Source organism: Bemisia tabaci, chromosome 2, assembly GCF_918797505.1.
Source record: "Bemisia tabaci chromosome 2, PGI_BMITA_v3".
In the NCBI taxonomy this organism is placed as follows: Eukaryota; Metazoa; Arthropoda; class Insecta; order Hemiptera; family Aleyrodidae; genus Bemisia; species Bemisia tabaci.
This window is the reverse complement of record NC_092794.1, coordinates 67,240,819-67,263,032: the sequence shown is the minus strand read 5'-3', so window position 1 is coordinate 67,263,032 and position 22,214 is coordinate 67,240,819. Positions and strand designations below refer to the sequence as shown.

The 22,214-nt window shown below is 38.7% G+C and overlaps 2 protein-coding genes across 8 annotated transcripts; one reads left to right on the top strand and one right to left on the bottom strand.

The window, feature by feature from the left end:
* The first annotated feature begins 983 nt into the window (after nt 1–983).
* On the top strand, nt 984–14,704 carry LOC109039513 (uncharacterized). Of its 3 annotated transcripts, none has more exons than XR_011899148.1 (3): nt 984–1,338; nt 3,337–3,479; nt 12,582–12,664. XR_011899148.1 is itself a non-coding variant. In XM_072296125.1 (3 exons), the coding sequence occupies exons 1-3, from the start codon at nt 1,991–1,993 to the stop codon at nt 14,150–14,152; spliced, it is 582 nt and encodes a 193-aa protein (XP_072152226.1). In that variant the 5' UTR covers nt 1,349–1,990; the 3' UTR covers nt 14,153–14,704. The 3 variants fall into 3 exon arrangements, 2 of the variants coding, with proteins under 2 accessions (XP_072152226.1, XP_072152227.1); XM_072296125.1 differs by lacking the exons at nt 984–1,338; nt 12,582–12,664 and adding exons at nt 1,349–2,222; nt 13,946–14,704; XM_072296126.1 differs by lacking the exons at nt 984–1,338; nt 12,582–12,664 and adding an exon at nt 5,757–5,868 and having other exon boundaries at nt 1,349–3,479.
* On the bottom strand, nt 3,604–17,116 carry LOC140223773 (uncharacterized). 5 transcript variants are annotated; one of them, XM_072296123.1, is made up of 3 exons: nt 16,966–17,077; nt 14,829–14,971; nt 3,604–4,362 (listed from the first exon to the last, which is right to left on the bottom strand). In XM_072296123.1, the coding sequence occupies exons 1-3, from the start codon at nt 17,075–17,077 to the stop codon at nt 4,156–4,158; spliced, it is 462 nt and encodes a 153-aa protein (XP_072152224.1). In that variant the 3' UTR covers nt 3,604–4,155. The 5 variants fall into 5 exon arrangements, 3 of the variants coding, with proteins under 3 accessions (XP_072152224.1, XP_072152223.1, XP_072152225.1); XM_072296122.1 differs by lacking the exon at nt 16,966–17,077 and adding an exon at nt 16,086–16,959; XM_072296124.1 differs by lacking the exons at nt 3,604–4,362; nt 16,966–17,077 and adding exons at nt 5,644–5,726; nt 16,086–16,959.
* Nucleotides 17,117–22,214: the final 5,098 nt, after the last annotated feature.

Here is a 22,214-nt window from a genome sequence, read left to right as displayed (position 1 = left end):
GTATAACATCATAGGGTTTTGTCAACTTCAGCTCGAGTTATCGCCTCCGAAGCGCCGGAACGCTCAAAAAAGACCCCTTATTTTTTCACGTTTGGGCCGATTTAAAAAAAAGCCATTTTTTTATTTTGATGAAAAACTGATATGTTGTTCCTGACTCTCTGTAGCCCCTCTGGCTCTTTACCGCATGCTGGGGAAATGTTTTGGTCGCGAGTTATAAGAGCGGAAAGGAGCGAAGGTCGGAAAAATCGGCTATTTTAAACTGCGCGCGCGGCGTTGATCGGAGGGAAAACGTCCCCTCCTACTAAGTTCGGCGAATCACACTCCTCTGCCGACCTCGCATTGTTGCCACATGTCTCCTGATCCGTCGCCGCGCGCAGTTTAAAATAGCCGATTTTCCGACCTTCGCTCCTTTCCGCTCTTATAACTCGCGACCAAAACATTTCCCCAGCATGCGGTAAAGAGCCAGAGGGGCTACAGAGAGTCAGGAACAACATATCAGTTTTTCATCAAAATAAAAAAATGGCTTTTTTTTAAATCGGCCCAAACGTGAAAAAATAAGGGGTCTTTTTTGAGCGTTCCGGCGCTTCGGAGGCGATAACTCGAGCTGAAGTTGACAAAACCCTATGATGTTATACATTTTCTGAAAGCTCTCGTCACGCTGAATACGCTCGTTTAAACCGCGTTTTCCAAAACTTCTTGGTTTTTGAGTAATAAATTCGCGAAAATTTTGCCGGCTTTTAACTTTGACCCCCCGCCGCGTCTCCCCAAAATTTTTGGGGGGCTTGAAACTTTGGGAAAAGATGGGGCATTGTTAGGTGAATGAATAGGACAAGTCTCAAAGGTATCCGCCCCGAGCCCCAAATGGCCCGTTTTGCACGTACCTAGTCCTTTAAGAAAAAAAATTCAAAATTATGTTTTTGCTGTTTTACTCAACTTTCTGGGCATTTCTAAAGTTCCCTTTCACAGTTTACCACGTTCCTATAAATGAACTTAAGGAGATTCATAAGTTTCAAGGGTTTAATCCTGAATTCTGCGTGTTAAATGAAATTTCTTTTTATAATCTTTCATGAAATTTCTTAACTCTGCCTACCACCCATAATTTCTCGCGCGACCCCGGCGTTCCCTGTTTAGGCAACGAACTGGACCCTGTCGAAATGAAAATGAAGAAGGAGAAGTAGTGAATTTTTTGGAATTTTGTTTGCATCCCAATTTCCCGCGCATTATGCACTTTAGCAGTTAGTAGTTAGTAGTGTGCACTGTGCAGTCTGCAGTGCAGCTCCCGGCGCCTAAAGCTCTAACGGCGAACGGCCGGAACGGCCACCTTCTCCAGTTAATTTTGTAGGTATATACTTATATTTATTCTTCTCTCTTTGCCCTTTTAATTTTCAAGATTATTATTTGTCTCTTACCTCTCTTTTAATGACTGTGAACAATCAGATCTCATGAAGGAGCTGAAGTTTTTGGACCTTCTTTCGACTTGGCTGACCCCATGAGGCCATCGAAGCTGATTTAAGATTACGATTAAGATTAGACTTATTAATAAACTGTACTAACAGTACTTTCAAGATTTTTCATTCACTTTTGCTGATTGGGTTTTGGTAGCCCCTATAACCCTGCTACGAGTAGACAGGCTCCATGAGGCAATTGAATCTGACTTAAGACTCATCAGGCTTTACCACTGATTGCTGTTCAAGAATATTTTGCTATTGGCTAGAGTTCCTGTAAGAAGGCCCATTTAACTTGCTCAACTTCGTTTATCTGATCTGTTTTGTTGGGACAAGCATCAAGAGTCCACGATAAATGAGTTTACGCACGTGTAGATTGCGACTGAAGATCTGCTCGCTTTGGTTATTCCATTTACTATACATGTTAAAGTAATGTCCGACAATCTTCTGTCGAAGTCTAGAAGTGCGTAACCTTATTTGGCGAGGGCTCTAACGATCCTCCAAGGTACGCTCCTCTGTGGGTCCAGATAGATTTTGCCTGGAGGATGTGCACACCTGAACCATTATGGCCCCTTCTTCCGGAATCCCTCTCAATTGATCGTCCTCTGCCCCTCACCTTATTATTGAATTTCAAATCAATAATTATCATAATTGTGGTGTTGTTTTCTGATGCCATTCAAGTAACTATCGAGTTTTCTGTCCACAAGATACACAGTGTGATTTTTGAGTTGGGTTATCTTTCAGAGCCGTCACGCTGTGCTCTGCATCTGTTGAAAGGTATTTGTATTTAATCTGTACCTTATGTTGTTCATCGTCTGAACATGCATAGCTCCCAGTAACTTTCTCAAATGGCCAATATGCTATTAACACCAGTTCCAAGAGGTTACCCCTTGCTCGTAGAGGCGACAACATTCATGATGTCCCGCCGCATGAAGAGAAACCTTACAAGCCAGATTAGATTCTCTTTCTATTTAATCAGTGTCCCTCTCTAAATTTTTGTATTTTCCCCTTCCTTCACAGGGTCATCCTCCTGTGGGAGGTGCCAGTAAGTATTGTAACACGTTAACTCGTAGGTCATTTTTATCAGCAGCCCTTATCAACTTATACTTGGTTGAAACCATAAATGCATCTTTGATTGAAATATATTTTAAGAAGGGACAGTGAATCATTAGAGTAACCAGGAAAGAACAGAGCCCACCCACTCTTTAACTCTTGACACACATTATTGAGCCAAACCCAATTCACCAGCAGGAACTGTGGCGATTGCATGCGAGGGTTACCATTGTACTTTTCCATCAAATTGCTATTCATTGCTCCCTTCGTCAATTCTATCATTTTATCTTCAATGCTGCAGCCTTCTTTGGGGCTTGTTACATGTCAATAAAACTTGAAAATAATAAAAAAAAAAATCAGGAAAGTACAACGAAAAAATGTTTGTTGATACGAACTATTGTTAGAGTAGCTGAGGTTCGATTCAATTACATTAGAAAACAAGCATTGTTATCACAACTACATTTTAACAAATTAAAGATCAAATCTAGTTCCCCAATCACTAAATACCACAAATTTTCTACTACCACCTTTACTTATTCTCATTTTGGTTGACTTTAAGTATTCATGACCTTTTCTAGAAACATGTTGTCCCTTCCATACATGATCTACCATACGGTAGATCATTCTAGTGACCCTCAAACTACTTCTCTTTTAAACATGGTTCCCGAAATCTCACATTATTGCCATCCATCCTCCGCTGAAATTTTTCATCTGGTGCCTTTCATTAGAAAAATAGATGAACCTCCTAGACTTCCCCACACCATTATTTACTATTCACTATCTACCTTTAAATTGTTACATCATCCATTTTTTGATAATTGTTTTTGTTTCTTTCCAGTTTCATTTCCTGTTGTATTGGCCCCTTTTTACCCAACCTACAAAGTAACAACAACAACAACAAAGAACAAAGTACAAGATAGTTCATCAGTTTTTCAACCAACAACGCATTCTTCTCAACAGTGCAAAACATTCCAAAAAATGGTAATTAGATCGTCATCAGTCTTTTATTTTATCAGTGTGTCTACAAGTCTGGAAATAGTACTGATTTGTTAAGGGCATTCCGGAGGTACTGAAGGAGTGCGGAAATTCCGCAAGAAGGTCTGGATTTTTTTTTTTTTTTTTTTTTTCGCAATTTCAGTGAGTAATTAAAATTTTTGGAATTTTTCGAATATTGTCAAGTTGAGATTACCCACTGAAAAAGTATTTAATTTTTCTATTTACGAGGTATACTGAATTACTTGGGAATGTACTGTGAAAGTAGGTACTGATTTTTGGCCAACCTGTTTTAGTAGACGCCCTATTTAAGCACCATTGATAGAACGCTAGCTTAGCAAGAAGCACAAACATGCAGCTGCATTAAGTTCGAGGACCAAAATTATTAACAAAGAAAAATTCTGAGAACATTAGCGGTGGAGCCTTTTTTATGGAACAGTACGAACAAGGTACCTGGAATTGGTTCCTTCACTTTAGTTGTATTACAAGGATCAATCATTTTTTTCAATTCTCCATTTATTTTAAGAAATGAAGCATGACCATGCGCAGAGACAACTCCTTTTCCTCACCGAATGACCTTAATGCTGTCTCATCCATTCTAAGGGCCTATCTGTAGGCTCCAGAATTTTAGTTTACCTCAAGTTTCCTTTTTGACCGGAGGCTGTTAGATTCCAAAACATGAAAACGGAGCACTCGTATCTACTAACATGGGGGAGAAGTGAAGCCGCCCTAGCCTCTGTGCTTGTGTGAGTGTGTAAATAAGCGTGAGAATCCATGGAGCAAACGGAAATTTGATTTGAACTTGTCCTCTAGAGTTTTGCACATTTCTTGCTCTACACTCGTCACTCGTTTTAGCACTCGTTTTAGATGCCTAAAACGAACAAATAAATAAAGTTAGGAGGGTGACTTTTTATAATTAACTTACTTTGGCTTGGTTACAAGCAAGGATCTCAGATGAAGTGAGTTTTTCTGTTGCTCATGGTGGTCCTGCCGGTTCAAACAGGCCATTACAGTCCTAGATGATCGTTACTCCCATATGAGATTAATCGGTCGATGATGGACCAAAAATAATCTGAACTTAAAAAATTATATGTGGATAATTGAATTTGAGAAAAAATCAACCTAGAATACTTTGTTTTAGTAATTTTATTCCATCGCCGCTTTTTATTTGAATTTCAAACTTGTCGAGGATCTTGCCGCCAGTTGGAAACGTGGTTTCATTTTTTTCTTCTAGTGCTCCGTCTCTATGTCTTTGGTTACATTATATCTTTAAAGGGCCCAAAACTGCAATTAGGGCCCTGGGCAGTTCGAGCCTAGTTTGGAACATGAGATGCACAGGGCTGTCGCTGCTTGTGGTTATCCAAGAATGTGTGAGTTACTCAGTCGGTTACTCTAAATAGCCAGACTGTGAACATTAAAGCTTTCGTATTCCAATGATCGAAAGACAGGCCAGAACCATGTCTTTTACTCTTGAGCATCTATGATACATAGGATATAGATAGCTTTCTCTTACTATAACTCAAAATCGCAAAATTTAACAATCTAGTTCTATTGTAGCTTATAAAGGCAAACCTCATGACTTGGACGTTAACCTGAGGCTCGAAAGCCCTTACTGACAATTAGAACTGGGGAAAGAAAAGAGGAGTCTAAAAAATTGCACCATTCAACAGATATTTACATGCTAACCAATGGGCCAACTGATGATTGATGCATCCAGACTGCTGTGACTTTCGTCTCTTCTTTTCTTTCCCCAGTTCTACCTACCCATCTCTCTCCGTAAAGTAAATTGAGGGGTTTGGAGGACAAGGCGCAAAAGTGCAGTTTTTGCTATTTCAAGAATTACATGTTTGAAGTTTCGAAATAACATGGATCCTTGTAGCAGAAAGAAAAAGTTCAAACTGACTTCTTGATGCTTAAAAATTAGAATTCGGGAGCGAATTTTACACAGAATGTGCATTACCACTAGTTTTACTTGAAATCACTAATATCTCAGTTTTTTAAAAAAACTGCACTTATGCGCCTTATCCTCCAAGCCCCTCAATTAGATTATAAGTAACATAATGAATCAAGTTAAAAGACAACTAAAAAGGTCGAAAATAAATGACGCAGGTAAACAATGAAGTAAAGGAAATAAAATGAATTAAAAGAGAGATAGAGAAAAGGAATCTTATTATCTTATCATTGTATTTATTATTTGCAAATTAGAAATATTACGTAATGTAACCTTACATAAACCTGTAGTTAACACATTTTTTGATTTTTCAGGGTTCCAATGAAGAGCTGAAGAATTTCTTAGAGCAGGCTTTGCGCAATGCTCTTCAAACGGCACTTGTCAATTTTCAGCAAACACCACCACCACCACAATAACAACAACAACAACAACAACAACCCAGTAACAGGGACCAACCTAGATTACAATATGTCGCTGCTACTCCAGTGAGCAGTACACCTCAAACATCACAACAACAACAAAATTACAGGAATACCAGTAACAGGGACCAACCTAGATTACAAGATGTCACTGCTACTCCAGTGAGCAGTACACCTCAAACATCACAACAACAACAAAATTACAGGAATACCAGTAACAGGGACCAACCTAGATTACAAGATGTCACTGCAACTCCATTGAGCAGTACACCTCAACCTCAAACATCACAACAACAACAAGAAAATTACAGGAAAGTCGTAATCCCATCTTTTAAACCCCACAATTTAAGTACCCCACAATTTACTCCACGATCTTTCAAGCGGCATCCGCTGATTAAGGAAAAACCTTTTTACCGTCAGGTAATATTGCTCGATGAATCATCTGCCACAACTCTCTCTCCTGAGAAGAGAGAGATACTTGAGGGAAGTGGTTTCGTTAAAGATCACCGCAAATTTGATAAGAATTGGACAAATGAGAAATTAAATCAGAAAATTTCTGAATGGTTTGTTGATGTTCTTAACAATCAAGAAATTGATTTTCAGTTCGTAAAATATAATGGTAAAAATTTAAAATCATTCAACATCCCTAATGAAGAAATAGATGGAGAATTTTTAAACCGTAACACAAAATCCATTATTTACGTTAAGCCATCAAGAGATCTTACTGATACTTCTGATGATTCGTCCTCAATATGTGAGCCAAAATCCAAAATTCTGAAGACAGAGTCTGCATCAACACCGATCTCTCCAAGTTCATCCTCCCTGAAGACTTCAGCACAACCCAGTACCCACCCAGCTCCATGTAATGAAGCAAATATTGTTTCAAGAAACGTTTCCGAGCCAACCACGGAAATAGCACACACCAATTTAATAACCAGCAGTGATTCTGATAGTTCTTCTTCCCTGGACTACTGGTTTAAGGAAAAACCCAAAGGAGGCCAACGAAAACATCCACCTGAGATTTCCTTCTTCCGGTCATCTCCTGTCAAAGTTTCCTCCAATTCTGATTCATCTCCTCATCCGGTTTCCAGTCAATGGGAAGATATTGCATGTGCCTCAACCTCGACTGCTGCTGATAATAATTTTAAACTCTCTCATGGTAAACCTGGGACCTCTATGTACACAGATGATTATGGCCGAAATCACATGCTCATTGATGTTAAACCGGAAGATATTTCCCAAAATCGAGAAAATCGTCTCTCCGTGGCAGACGTTTTAGCTTCACTTCAACTGCAAATGCACCTTAAATCAACTAAGAGGCACATTAGAGCACGAAGGGACACTTTGTATCCAGATATGTTACGTCTCCTCGAAGACCCTTCTTTTTCTGTTCTTGACCAGTTAAGTGTTCGATTTGAATGCGAAGTCGCTGTGGGCAAAGGTCCTTTAAAAGCCTTTCTCAACTCCCTTGTACTTGAAGTGAAGGAAGACACCAGAATATTCGAAGGAGCATCAGAGAAAACTTTGACATACTGTAAACAGAGTTTGAAAGAAGGCCTTTATAAAAAAGCTGGACAGATCTTGCAGTTGACTTTCTTGCATGAAGGACCAAGACCTCAGTTTCTCTCTAAGGCTCTGTTTGAGCTCATATCCCAAGGATCCTTGAAAAATTAGGAATTGAAGAGTAGCTTGGTTCCGGATTTGAATACGAGACACGCCATTGAACAAATGGAAAATGCTGCAAATCATCATGAAGTGAATGCTGTCATCCGTGATAACGAGTCTTCCTACCTGTGTGCTGTAAAGAAGCACTTTCTTGAAGAGAAAGAGTTTTTCAAGAAAGAAGAAATATTGAAAGGTAACCTGTTTTTCATTTCAATCTTGCTCGAAAAAGTAGATACTGATTTATGAGGTCAAATAGCATGCTACAATTTTTCAGGACTATATGGGTTACATTCCTTACGATGGTGATATTCCTGGTCAAAAGAGAAGAATTATCCTCCTTCTGCACATAATTACGAACTGCTGCTTTCTTGAGAATGGGACTCTTGTACTTACAAAATATTGACACTAGAACTACAAAAATGCATTACCCTTATTGTAATGTTTAATTTCTGCTCTATTTCAACATTATAGAATTATAACTAGACATTTTATACAAAACTGTTACAGAATAATTTTGATAGGAGAAATATTAATCACGCAAAGTTTGGTGCCAAAAATATGATTACCCATACTTCAAAAAAGGAAAATTCAACAGGACATCAGCATCATGGCCCACCAGAATACCTGGTCTTGTAGTGTCACCATTGATATCTGAAGACTTGACGTCTGCATTGTTGCTTTCCACAGCATTTGAGTTTTAAACTTCACAATTTAGCTGGAAAAAATGCAGTTATTTTCTCAGTGTTTTGAAAGATCAGAATGAAGTCCTTTCATTTTCATCCTGTCCCACAACAGTTTATCCACTCAATTTATGTTTTCTGTTCATATACTCTTTTGTATGTTTATTTATTACGTATTCCTATTTTATTGAGAAATTAATTTCCAACCCTTAACGAATATATATTCCTGTCATTTAGTATGGATTTATCTGAGTTAATAGTTATCTACTATTGAGTGGGTCGGGTCAAAGACTGCATGGTGTAAATTTTTAAGGGGTCCAGGCTTCTGACTAGGGGGAAAGGAATGTGTAAAAATCTGATTCCTATTGTGATGTAACTTATGAATGATCCCATTGCGGCAAACCCTCATTTTCTTCACTATCTCTGTAACAATTATATCCATAATTTAACTTTATATTTTTTCTCTTGGTTGTTGCTATAGATGTTTTGGAGTACCATCTACATGACAAAATTAAAGACCCTCTCTCACAATTTAAAGATGGACTGAATGAGGGAACTTCTCTTTAAATTAAAATTAGAAAAAAAGATTAAAAGCTCTTTAGACAGTTTTTCCACGTATGCACACCGTATTTTAAATAAACTTCTACATTTTTTTTTTTCATGAAAATATTTGAAATCTAAAATTGAAGTATCTTAAAAAGGGGTGCATAGAATCCTACGATTTTTTTCCAGAGATCGGTTATACCTGTATCTACACCCTTGCCAAAAATCAAAGTGGAGACTTGGTGAAGTCAAAAGATATGACCGAAAAAGCTGAATTTTTCACCGGTGCGCTAGCGCGACGGGTGACGAAAACGGCTCCGAGCCGCGGCGTTCCGAGAATCTGTCGAGGCGCCAGGGAACTTCTAGGAACGATTCTCGGAACGCCGCGGCTCGGAGCCGTTTTCGTCACCCGTCGCGCTAGCGCACCGGTGAAAAATTCAGCTTTTTCGGTCATATCTTTTGACTTCACCAAGTCTCCACTTTGATTTTTGGCAAGGGTGTAGATACAGGTATAACCGATCTCTGGAAAAAAATCGTAGGATTCTATGCACCCCTTTTTAAGATACTTCAATTTTAGATTTCAAATATTTTCATGAAAAAAAAAATGTAGAAGTTTATTTAAAATACGGTGTGCATACGTGGAAAAACTGTCTAAAGAGCTTTTAATCTTTTTTTCTAATTTTAATTTAAAGAGAAGTTCCCTCATTCAGTCCATCTTTAAATTGTGAGAGAGGGTCTTTAATTTTGTCATGTAGATGGTACTCCAAAACATCTATAGCAACAACCAAGAGAAAAAATATAAAGTTAAATTATGGATATAATTGTTACAGAGATAGTGAAGAAAATGAGGGTTTGCCGCAATGGGATCATTCATAAGTTACATCACAATAGGAATCAGATTTTTACACATTCCTTTCCCCCTAGTCAAAAGCCTGGACCCCTTAAAAATTTACACCATGCAGTCTTTGACCCGACCCACTCAATAGTAGATAACTATTAACTCAGATAAATCCATACTAAATGACAGGAATATATATTCGTTAAGGGTTGGAAATTAATTTCTCAATAAAATAGGAATACGTAATAAATAAACATACAAAAGAGTATATGAACAGAAAACATAAATTGAGTGGATAAACTGTTGTGGGACAGGATGAAAATGAAAGGACTTCATTCTGATCTTTCAAAACACTGAGAAAATAACTGCATTTTTTCCAGCTAAATTGTGAAGTTTAAAACTCAAATGCTGTGGAAAGCAACAATGCAGACGTCAAGTCTTCAGATATCAATGGTGACACTACAAGACCAGGTATTCTGGTGGGCCATGATGCTGATGTCCTGTTGAATTTTCCTTTTTTGAAGTATGGGTAATCATATTTTTGGCACCAAACTTTGCGTGATTAATATTTCTCCTATCAAAATTATTCTGTAACAGTTTTGTATAAAATGTCTAGTTATAATTCTATAATGTTGAAATAGAGCAGAAATTAAACATTACAATAAGGGTAATGCATTTTTGTAGTTCTAGTGTCAATATTTTGTAAGTACAAGAGTCCCATTCTCAAGAAAGCAGCAGTTCGTAATTATGTGCAGAAGGAGGATAATTCTTCTCTTTTGACCAGGAATATCACCATCGTAAGGAATGTAACCCATATAGTCCTGAAAAATTGTAGCATGCTATTTGACCTCATAAATCAGTATCTACTTTTTCGAGCAAGATTGAAATGAAAAACAGGTTACCTTTCAATATTTCTTCTTTCTTGAAAAACTCTTTCTCTTCAAGAAAGTGCTTCTTTACAGCACACAGGTAGGAAGACTCGTTATCACGGATGACAGCATTCACTTCATGATGATTTGCAGCATTTTCCATTTGTTCAATGGCGTGTCTCGTATTCAAATCCGGAACCAAGCTACTCTTCAATTCCTAATTTTTCAAGGATCCTTGGGATATGAGCTCAAACAGAGCCTTAGAGAGAAACTGAGGTCTTGGTCCTTCATGCAAGAAAGTCAACTGCAAGATCTGTCCAGCTTTTTTATAAAGGCCTTCTTTCAAACTCTGTTTACAGTATGTCAAAGTTTTCTCTGATGCTCCTTCGAATATTCTGGTGTCTTCCTTCACTTCAAGTACAAGGGAGTTGAGAAAGGCTTTTAAAGGACCTTTGCCCACAGCGACTTCGCATTCAAATCGAACACTTAACTGGTCAAGAACAGAAAAAGAAGGGTCTTCGAGGAGACGTAACATATCTGGATACAAAGTGTCCCTTCGTGCTCTAATGTGCCTCTTAGTTGATTTAAGGTGCATTTGCAGTTGAAGTGAAGCTAAAACGTCTGCCACGGAGAGACGATTTTCTCGATTTTGGGAAATATCTTCCGGTTTAACATCAATGAGCATGTGATTTCGGCCATAATCATCTGTGTACATAGAGGTCCCAGGTTTACCATGAGAGAGTTTAAAATTATTATCAGCAGCAGTCGAGGTTGAGGCACATGCAATATCTTCCCATTGACTGGAAACCGGATGAGGAGATGAATCAGAATTGGAGGAAACTTTGACAGGAGATGACCGGAAGAAGGAAATCTCAGGTGGATGTTTTCGTTGGCCTCCTTTGGGTTTTTCCTTAAACCAGTAGTCCAGGGAAGAAGAACTATCAGAATCACTGCTGGTTATTAAATTGGTGTGTGCTATTTCCGTGGTTGGCTCGGAAACGTTTCTTGAAACAATATTTGCTTCATTACATGGAGCTGGGTGGGTACTGGGTTGTGCTGAAGTCTTCAGGGAGGATGAACTTGGAGAGATCGGTGTTGATGCAGACTCTGTCTTCAGAATTTTGGATTTTGGCTCACATATTGAGGACGAATCATCAGAAGTATCAGTAAGATCTCTTGATGGCTTAACGTAAATAATGGATTTTGTGTTACGGTTTAAAAATTCTCCATCTATTTCTTCATTAGGGATGTTGAATGATTTTAAATTTTTACCATTATATTTTACGAACTGAAAATCAATTTCTTGATTGTTAAGAACATCAACAAACCATTCAGAAATTTTCTGATTTAATTTCTCATTTGTCCAATTCTTATCAAATTTGCGGTGATCTTTAACGAAACCACTTCCCTCAAGTATCTCTCTCTTCTCAGGAGAGAGAGTTGTGGCAGATGATTCATCGAGCAATATTACCTGACGGTAAAAAGGTTTTTCCTTAATCAGCGGATGCCGCTTGAAAGATCGTGGAGTAAATTGTGGGGTACTTAAATTGTGGGGTTTAAAAGATGGGATTACGACTTTCCTGTAATTTTCTTGTTGTTGTTGTGATGTTTGAGGTTGAGGTGTACTGCTCAATGGAGTTGCAGTGACATCTTGTAATCTAGGTTGGTCCCTGTTACTGGTATTCCTGTAATTTTGTTGTTGTTGTGATGTTTGAGGTGTACTGCTCACTGGAGTAGCAGTGACATCTTGTAATCTAGGTTGGTCCCTGTTACTGGTATTCCTGTAATTTTGTTGTTGTTGTGATGTTTGAGGTGTGCTGCTCACTGGAGTAGCAGCGACATATTGTAATCTAGGTTGGTCCCTGTTACTGGTATTCCTGTAATTTTGTTGTTGTTGTGATGTTTGAGGTGTACTGCTCACTGGAGTAGCAGCGACATATTGTAATCTAGGTTGGTCCCTGTTACTGGGTTGTTGTTGTTGTTGTTGTTGTTGTTATTGTGGTGGTGGTGGTGTTTGCTGAAAATTGACAAGTGCCGTTTGAAGAGCATTGCGCAAAGCCTGCTCTAAGAAATTCTTCAGCTCTTCATTGGAACCCTGAAAAATCAAAAAATGTGTTAACTACAGGTTTATGTAAGGTTACATTACGTAATATTTCTAATTTGCAAATAATAAATACAATGATAAGATAATAAGATTCCTTTTCTCTATCTCTCTTTTAATTCATTTTATTTCCTTTACTTCATTGTTTACCTGCGTCATTTATTTTCGACCTTTTTAGTTGTCTTTTAACTTGATTCATTATGTTACTTATAATCTAATTGAGGGGCTTGGAGGATAAGGCGCATAAGTGCAGTTTTTTTAAAAAACTGAGATATTAGTGATTTCAAGTAAAACTAGTGGTAATGCACATTCTGTGTAAAATTCGCTCCCGAATTCTAATTTTTAAGCATCAAGAAGTCAGTTTGAACTTTTTCTTTCTGCTACAAGGATCCATGTTATTTCGAAACTTCAAACATGTAATTCTTGAAATAGCAAAAACTGCACTTTTGCGCCTTGTCCTCCAAACCCCTCAATTTACTTTACGGAGAGAGATGGGTAGGTAGAACTGGGGAAAGAAAAGAAGAGACGAAAGTCACAGCAGTCTGGATGCATCAATCATCAGTTGGCCCATTGGTTAGCATGTAAATATCTGTTGAATGGTGCAATTTTTTAGACTCCTCTTTTCTTTCCCCAGTTCTAATTGTCAGTAAGGGCTTTCGAGCCTCAGGTTAACGTCCAAGTCATGAGGTTTGCCTTTATAAGCTACAATAGAACTAGATTGTTAAATTTTGCGATTTTGAGTTATAGTAAGAGAAAGCTATCTATATCCTATGTATCATAGATGCTCAAGAGTAAAAGACATGGTTCTGGCCTGTCTTTCGATCATTGGAATACGAAAGCTTTAATGTTCACAGTCTGGCTATTTAGAGTAACCGACTGAGTAACTCACACATTCTTGGATAACCACAAGCAGCGACAGCCCTGTGCATCTCATGTTCCAAACTAGGCTCGAACTGCCCAGGGCCCTAATTGCAGTTTTGGGCCCTTTAAAGATATAATGTAACCAAAGACATAGAGACGGAGCACTAGAAGAAAAAAATGAAACCACGTTTCCAACTGGCGGCAAGATCCTCGACAAGTTTGAAATTCAAATAAAAAGCGGCGATGGAATAAAATTACTAAAACAAAGTATTCTAGGTTGATTTTTTCTCAAATTCAATTATCCACATATAATTTTTTAAGTTCAGATTATTTTTGGTCCATCATCGACCGATTAATCTCATATGGGAGTAACGATCATCTAGGACTGTAATGGCCTGTTTGAACCGGCAGGACCACCATGAGCAACAGAAAAACTCACTTCATCTGAGATCCTTGCTTGTAACCAAGCCAAAGTAAGTTAATTATAAAAAGTCACCCTCCTAACTTTATTTATTTGTTCGTTTTAGGCATCTAAAACGAGTGCTAAAACGAGTGACGAGTGTAGAGCAAGAAATGTGCAAAACTCTAGAGGACAAGTTCAAATCAAATTTCCGTTTGCTCCATGGATTCTCACGCTTATTTACACACTCACACAAGCACAGAGGCTAGGGCGGCTTCACTTCTCCCCCATGTTAGTAGATACGAGTGCTCCGTTTTCATGTTTTGGAATCTAACAGCCTCCGGTCAAAAAGGAAACTTGAGGTAAACTAAAATTCTGGAGCCTACAGATAGGCCCTTAGAATGGATGAGACAGCATTAAGGTCATTCGGTGAGGAAAAGGAGTTGTCTCTGCGCATGGTCATGCTTCATTTCTTAAAATAAATGGAGAATTGAAAAAAATGATTGATCCTTGTAATACAACTAAAGTGAAGGAACCAATTCCAGGTACCTTGTTCGTACTGTTCCATAAAAAAGGCTCCACCGCTAATGTTCTCAGAATTTTTCTTTGTTAATAATTTTGGTCCTCGAACTTAATGCAGCTGCATGTTTGTGCTTCTTGCTAAGCTAGCGTTCTATCAATGGTGCTTAAATAGGGCGTCTACTAAAACAGGTTGGCCAAAAATCAGTACCTACTTTCACAGTACATTCCCAAGTAATTCAGTATACCTCGTAAATAGAAAAATTAAATACTTTTTCAGTGGGTAATCTCAACTTGACAATATTCGAAAAATTCCAAAAATTTTAATTACTCACTGAAATTGCGAAAAAAAAAAAAAAAAAAAAAATCCAGACCTTCTTGCGGAATTTCCGCACTCCTTCAGTACCTCCGGAATGCCCTTAACAAATCAGTACTATTTCCAGACTTGTAGACACACTGATAAAATAAAAGACTGATGACGATCTAATTACCATTTTTTGGAATGTTTTGCACTGTTGAGAAGAATGCGTTGTTGGTTGAAAAACTGATGAACTATCTTGTACTTTGTTCTTTGTTGTTGTTGTTGTTACTTTGTAGGTTGGGTAAAAAGGGGCCAATACAACAGGAAATGAAACTGGAAAGAAACAAAAACAATTATCAAAAAATGGATGATGTAACAATTTAAAGGTAGATAGTGAATAGTAAATAATGGTGTGGGGAAGTCTAGGAGGTTCATCTATTTTTCTAATGAAAGGCACCAGATGAAAAATTTCAGCGGAGGATGGATGGCAATAATGTGAGATTTCGGGAACCATGTTTAAAAGAGAAGTAGTTTGAGGGTCACTAGAATGATCTACCGTATGGTAGATCATGTATGGAAGGGACAACATGTTTCTAGAAAAGGTCATGAATACTTAAAGTCAACCAAAATGAGAATAAGTAAAGGTGGTAGTAGAAAATTTGTGGTATTTAGTGATTGGGGAACTAGATTTGATCTTTAATTTGTTAAAATGTAGTTGTGATAACAATGCTTGTTTTCTAATGTAATTGAATCGAACCTCAGCTACTCTAACAATAGTTCGTATCAACAAACATTTTTTCGTTGTACTTTCCTGATTTTTTTTTTTATTATTTTCAAGTTTTATTGACATGTAACAAGCCCCAAAGAAGGCTGCAGCATTGAAGATAAAATGATAGAATTGACGAAGGGAGCAATGAATAGCAATTTGATGGAAAAGTACAATGGTAACCCTCGCATGCAATCGCCACAGTTCCTGCTGGTGAATTGGGTTTGGCTCAATAATGTGTGTCAAGAGTTAAAGAGTGGGTGGGCTCTGTTCTTTCCTGGTTACTCTAATGATTCACTGTCCCTTCTTAAAATATATTTCAATCAAAGATGCATTTATGGTTTCAACCAAGTATAAGTTGATAAGGGCTGCTGATAAAAATGACCTACGAGTTAACGTGTTACAATACTTACTGGCACCTCCCACAGGAGGATGACCCTGTGAAGGAAGGGGAAAATACAAAAATTTAGAGAGGGACACTGATTAAATAGAAAGAGAATCTAATCTGGCTTGTAAGGTTTCTCTTCATGCGGCGGGACATCATGAATGTTGTCGCCTCTACGAGCAAGGGGTAACCTCTTGGAACTGGTGTTAATAGCATATTGGCCATTTGAGAAAGTTACTGGGAGCTATGCATGTTCAGACGATGAACAACATAAGGTACAGATTAAATACAAATACCTTTCAACAGATGCAGAGCACAGCGTGACGGCTCTGAAAGATAACCCAACTCAAAAATCACACTGTGTATCTTGTGGACAGAAAACTCGATAGTTACTTGAATGGCATCAGAAAACAACACCACAATTATGATAATTATTGATTTGAAATTCAATAATAAGGTGAGGGGCAGAGGACGATCAATTGAGAGGGATTCCGGAAGAAGGGGCCATAATGGTTCAGGTGTGCACATCCTCCAGGCAAAATCTATCTGGACCCACAGAGGAGCGTACCTTGGAGGATCGTTAGAGCCCTCGCCAAATAAGGTTACGCACTTCTAGACTTCGACAGAAGATTGTCGGACATTACTTTAACATGTATAGTAAATGGAATAACCAAAGCGAGCAGATCTTCAGTCGCAATCTACACGTGCGTAAACTCATTTATCGTGGACTCTTGATGCTTGTCCCAACAAAACAGATCAGATAAACGAAGTTGAGCAAGTTAAATGGGCCTTCTTACAGGAACTCTAGCCAATAGCAAAATATTCTTGAACACCAATCAGTGGTAAAGCCTGATGAGTCTTAAGTCAGATTCAATTGCCTCATGGAGCCTGTCTACTCGTAGCAGGGTTATAGGGGCTACCAAAACCCAATCAGCAAAAGTGAATGAAAAATCTTGAAAGTACTGTTAGTACAGTTTATTAATAAGTCTAATCTTAATCGTAATCTTAAATCAGCTTCGATGGCCTCATGGGGTCAGCCAAGTCGAAAGAAGGTCCAAAAACTTCAGCTCCTTCATGAGATCTGATTGTTCACAGTCATTAAAAGAGAGGTAAGAGACAAATAATAATCTTGAAAATTAAAAGGGCAAAGAGAGAAGAATAAATATAAGTATATACCTACAAAATTAACTGGAGAAGGTGGCCGTTCCGGCCGAACGAGTAGCAAAGGTCGACATCGGCAATGGTCGATTCGTGGCGAACGGTCAGAGGTCGATTCGCGAACGGTCATACGTCGATGCCCGAACGCACCGAACCAGTCGAACCTAGTTCACCATTGTGCATTTATTTTACTTTTCATTTTATCGTTTGTTGCAAATGGAGCATTATGTTTAGGCTGCTTGTCTTTGCCGTGGACGACACTAAAGACCTCTAAGTTTAAGTAGCCCTCTTAGCAGAACGAGAGCCATAATGGATCAGGAAATTCCATCAATGGTTGTAAATTAAACTAAATTTATGCTTTGTTTCTGACCCTTAAAGTAGATACCTAAATAAACAGGTCTCGATTTTTAATTTGACCTCGACTGATGAGCAATAAAAGCCTAGCGTCACCACATCAATGTCTTCCTTTTCTTCATCAGAGAAAGGCTATGTCCAATAATAGACTTAATTGAAAATGAACTTTGGAGAAACGTTCTCCTCTTAATTTTGCACCATGATTTGAAGAGAAAGGTCTTCAGGATTTTTCCATTCTGATACTTGGAGGGAATTTAAGTTTTTTTAATATCTTTTCTAATAAGACCCAGCTGGGGTGCTAAGTGGCTTTTTTTATTTATTTTTATCTTTTAATGTGATAAGACATACACATCAATGGTGAACCTAGAAAAATTTCCATTGTGCAAGGAATATGGATTGATAGCATCTCAGAATCGGTGCATTACATGCAATTTTTCTTCATGCACTGATCCGTTATGCTTCAAAATAGTAAAAAATTTAAGAACATCTGAAATGATGCAACTGCAGATAGGATTGTGGTTAAGTGATGTCACCTTCATTATGCATCCCCTTAAAATGGAAGGATTTATAAAATGAACTTCAAATTTCTTCAATGAAAGTGAAAAACTCTTATGAAGTTGCGTGTACAAATCAATGTCTCATTTCTGTGTTTTCAGAAACAAGTCGCGGTGAAAATGCCTAATTTTTTTTTTAATTTCATGGAAAATAAACTTGATTTTTCTCGTCCTTGAAAGTATCATGTCCTACCGCGATGTGCAAAAAGAATGCTCGATAGGTACCTATGTCATAACTTTTTCCATGTTTGAATTAAAATGTTCCGATTAGGACTAGTGTGAGAAGTTCCAGTTGTACTTCTTTGAGGCTGGGCCTCAGCCGGCTCTTTCACTTTTGCAGTCAAGTATACTTAGTGTTTCATCCACTTATCTTTTTGTGTTCGTGTTTTCAGCACCCTGTCTCTCTTTAGTAGGGAGCCGAGGCACCCTTCTATGACTCAGTCTTGTCACGTTACAGTATGAGGAACTGCGCAAAAGCAGATTGAAGCAAAGGAAACTGTGTCGGTAGTAAATTCTAGGTATCCTACATGAATGTATTTATTTCCAAGTAACTCCTGTGGGTAACAAAACGTTGGCTTCCACATCAAGAATAAAGTTGTCAAAGTAGAGGCTTGAAGGCAACTTACAATGAGGTAGATGTAAAGACCTGTGATATTAAAGCGTATTAAAGGTGATAAGGAACTTTACCATCGAAGAAATCTTCACTCATGGCGACTATGACCATGGAGCAGAGACGTTTCCCTCGCTGTATAAGAAAATCTGCCATTAAAGTTTTTCAAGAACAAGAAAAGCTACAGTTTCATCTGCATTTTTCATCAACTTGGTTCTCAAGAAACCTTCAATGATCAGACGCAATGATATGCTCCTTTGGCGTGGTAGCGAGTGGAGATAATCTATGAACTGCGGAAAGACTACTTTTTCCTCAAAAAGTGGATTTTTCCACCTACCTACGCGAAAGTCGTAGAGTGTCCACTCAATTAGGGCTCAGACTGAAAAAGAAATTAATTAATTAATTTAAACTGACTCAAAAACACTTCCGGATTGAACAGCTTCGATTAACTTCCCACCGTTCCGACAATGAACAGCAGTGGCTAGGCAAGAAATTACTACTAAACAGACACACTGCCAAAAAAATAATTTATCCGACGACATGCGAAAATTTATTCAGTGAAAAATATTAGACGTTCTTGACTATTAAATAGGTAGATGTACTATCACTATTACTGATGTCCTCAAAAGGGGTTAGTTTATTGAGAAACAATAACAAACTCGTCCGAACTCGCCCCGGCGAATGTTCATGACATTCGCGGCAGTTCGCGGAACCATTCGACCCGTTCGCTTCGAGTCGACGTCTGCCCTTTTTTCGAATTCGACTTCTGCCGATGTCGACGATTGAACTCCGCCCTGACGAAAGCGCTACGCAGCGGAAATTATTCAAAACCCGTGACACCGTTGCCAAGTCACGCGCACTGTTGCCGGGGACAAAGATTTAAACGCGTGAGAAAAGTTTTTGAAATAGTAAAACGTGTTTTATACTATTCTTTCTCAAATTCAAAATCATTACCTTTCATCTCCGATAAAGTTTTCCCAAGTAATCGCTCTAGCTATGCTGCAATATCGATTTAAAGTCAAGAACCGGGCACGGGGGACACGCAAATTTGGGACAAATGAAGGCAATCTGCACATTAAAAATTGTGCTAAATTTGTATTTTAGTCCAAAGAAAGTGGAAAATAGCATGTAATAGTCAACAATAGTTTGGAAAATGAGAAAAAAATTTACTCTGCTCATGGTTCTCAGATTATGACGATTAAAACAGCTGGGGACACCAGATTAGACGCTTATTTGAAAGCACCCACCTATATTAAAAAAATTGTAAAATTTGCATGTCCAAACGCACGTCCATTTCGTGTTTTCCGAGATACGCACTTTTGCACTTTCACCATCGATATGGTGGTGCGATTTTTTAAGAATTCATGCATGCAATAGGGCCGGATTTACCTACTTGCCGCCCATGGGCCGTCTGTATTTTGCCGCCCCCATTTCATTCGTTTTGAAACATCATTAAAAACCATCAAGCAGGGGCGGACTGGCCATAGTGGCGGGGAGGCGATCGCCCCTTAACAATTTGCCGCGGAGGTCCCAAAGGGGCCCCCGCGGCGAATTTTTGTCGAGTCATCGTTTTTTTCCTGTAATGTTGTAATTTTCTTATCCTTTTCAATCACTAAAAGGCCCCGAATTCCTTGAAAATTTCTCTCTAAGAGATATGGAAGGCGAAAGCCATGTCAACACTACCAGCAAAATTTCACGAAACTTTGCGCGAAAGTTAAGGTCCGTAAACCTATCTCTGTGTGGACAAGGTCCTCAATTTTTAAGAAATGAACCAAAAAATTATGAAAGAACATAAATGTGGTTTAATAATTTTAACTTCCGCCACTGCGCCGCGCTGATCGCACTGTGTTTGGCGCAATGCGTGAGGTATTCTTGCAGTCTTGTAAGCGCTATGCGTTTCACGGCAACCGCTCTGCCGTGATAGCGAAGAGAGCCGTAAGTGCAAAATTTTCGAAATCGAGTTTTCTTCAAAATTCGTCTAAACTCTTTTAGATGAAATTGCTGAAACAGCTAAAACAGCAAAATTCATCCTACTTCAATGAAAACGAGACGTATGAGAAAGCCGTAAGTGCGCAAAAAATGACATAGTTTTTTCAAGACAGATGCAAGTGCATGACAGGCAATGAAAACAGTGCTTTCCAGTAAAGTGCCGCCCTCTTCTGCCAATTTCTAACCTGTAAACGTGTTTGTTGTGCGTCCAAAACGCAACCACGAAAGCATGCAGAAGATAGCACTTACGGCTGTCTTGCCTTACAATAACCTCGCATGAAAATGAAAAATACCCTTTTTGTGTAATGGAAATAAAATCGGTCGATTTTTAATCATCCATACGATCTCTAGGAGTCCTCCGGACGATTAGTGGCAATTTGACAAAGAACGGAGGCTTTTTTCGATAACATGTTCCGGTCAGAAGCTTCTGAGCCTGTTTTCTCATCAGAACTTCATTTTTGCACTTACGGCTCTCTTCGCTATCATGGCAGCGCCCCTAACCGCACTGTGTTCGGCGCAATGGGTGAAGTATTCATGCAGTCTTGTAGGCGCTAATATGTGTTACATGCCGACCGCCCCGCCGGGGCTTTTCCTTTTCATCTCAAGTCATTATCATCATTGCTCTCTGCGCCACGCCATTCCAGGCCAAATTGCGTGTTTGGCTTCTCTCTTAACTCAAGTAATTGGATTGCATTTTACAAAAAGGAACCACTAGCATTGCAATGATGCTAAGATTGTGCAACTTCATCCTTTGCAATAAAATTGCGGAAACTGTGAAAAACTATGAAATTTAGATGGTAATTTTTGTCTTAAATTTACAGTTCTCAGCGAGTAAAATAGAAACTATTAAGGGATAATCGGGTTTTTCCTCCAAGACAAAAGAAGTTGCACGATCTTAGCAACATTGCAATGCTAGTGGTTCCTTTTTGCAAAATGCAATCCGATTAAAGATGCTGTCTCTTGTATCACCGAAAAACGACAAAATTAGAAATTACTATATTCTCAGGAAAGAGAGATTTCGTCCCCTTTTCTCATCGATAATTTTTGTTTTTTTGAATACGAATTTTTTTACACCCACATTTAAAAAAATTGCAAACTTTGCCGCCTCCTAAATTTGCCGCCATGGGCCGCGGCCCATGTGGCCACCCCCGTAATCCGGTCCTGGTAGGCAATCGAATTTAGAATTACTGCTATCAGTGCTCCATAAAAGTACGAAAAAAGGCACGATTCGACTGTGATTTTTTCAAAAATCTTATCTCTCGAATCGTACTGAAACATATTGGAACGTGTTAAGTTCAGACATTCCTAGGTGAAATCGCAAAGTTAAAGGTCCCCGGTTATAAACATCCGTTTCGAAGCATTTCCATCTTCCAAGAAACCGTTCAAGTATTAAATAAGCCACTAAGGGAGAGGGTGCAGGCTTCAGGCTCCTCCCCCTTTAAAAATTGAAATATGGTCCAATAAAAATAATTTATGTCAACAATTTTTCAGGCTCTCGGCAGCGGTATATTTTTTTGAATAACGGGAGAGGGAGGGGGAATAAAGCTAGACTTCCAAAGGGAGAAGGTGAGAGATTGGCTTACGGGTGGCTCGCAGCGGGGAGGGGAGTCATAAATGGCATGTACGTATTACTAGCGGTGCCCAATGGAACGCCTCAAACGGCCAATTTGAGACGCGAAAAACTGCACTAACATAATGCGCGCCCCGCTCACCACGAAGTGAGTTGCGGTCGTTAGGGCTCACAAGACTCATCACTCTCT

What these genes read in the sequence shown, in the direction of transcription:
- LOC140223773 (XM_072296122.1), bottom strand. Translation starts at nt 16,317, where the DNA reads ATGTGCACACCTGAACCATTATGGCCCCTTCTTCCGGAATCCCTCTCA. An exon ending in TGCTCTGCATCTGTTGAAAG is followed by an intron (nt 14,972 to 16,085) that starts GTATTTGTATTT and finishes GTTTCTTTCCAG; the next exon opens with TTTCATTTCCTGTTGTATTG. An exon ending in GCAAAACATTCCAAAAAATG is followed by an intron (nt 4,363 to 14,828) that starts GTAATTAGATCG and finishes TGTTCGTTTTAG; the next exon opens with GCATCTAAAACGAGTGCTAA.
- LOC109039513 (XM_072296125.1), top strand. Translation starts at nt 1,991, where the DNA reads ATGTGCACACCTGAACCATTATGGCCCCTTCTTCCGGAATCCCTCTCA. An exon ending in TGCTCTGCATCTGTTGAAAG is followed by an intron (nt 2,223 to 3,336) that starts GTATTTGTATTT and finishes GTTTCTTTCCAG; the next exon opens with TTTCATTTCCTGTTGTATTG. An exon ending in GCAAAACATTCCAAAAAATG is followed by an intron (nt 3,480 to 13,945) that starts GTAATTAGATCG and finishes TGTTCGTTTTAG; the next exon opens with GCATCTAAAACGAGTGCTAA.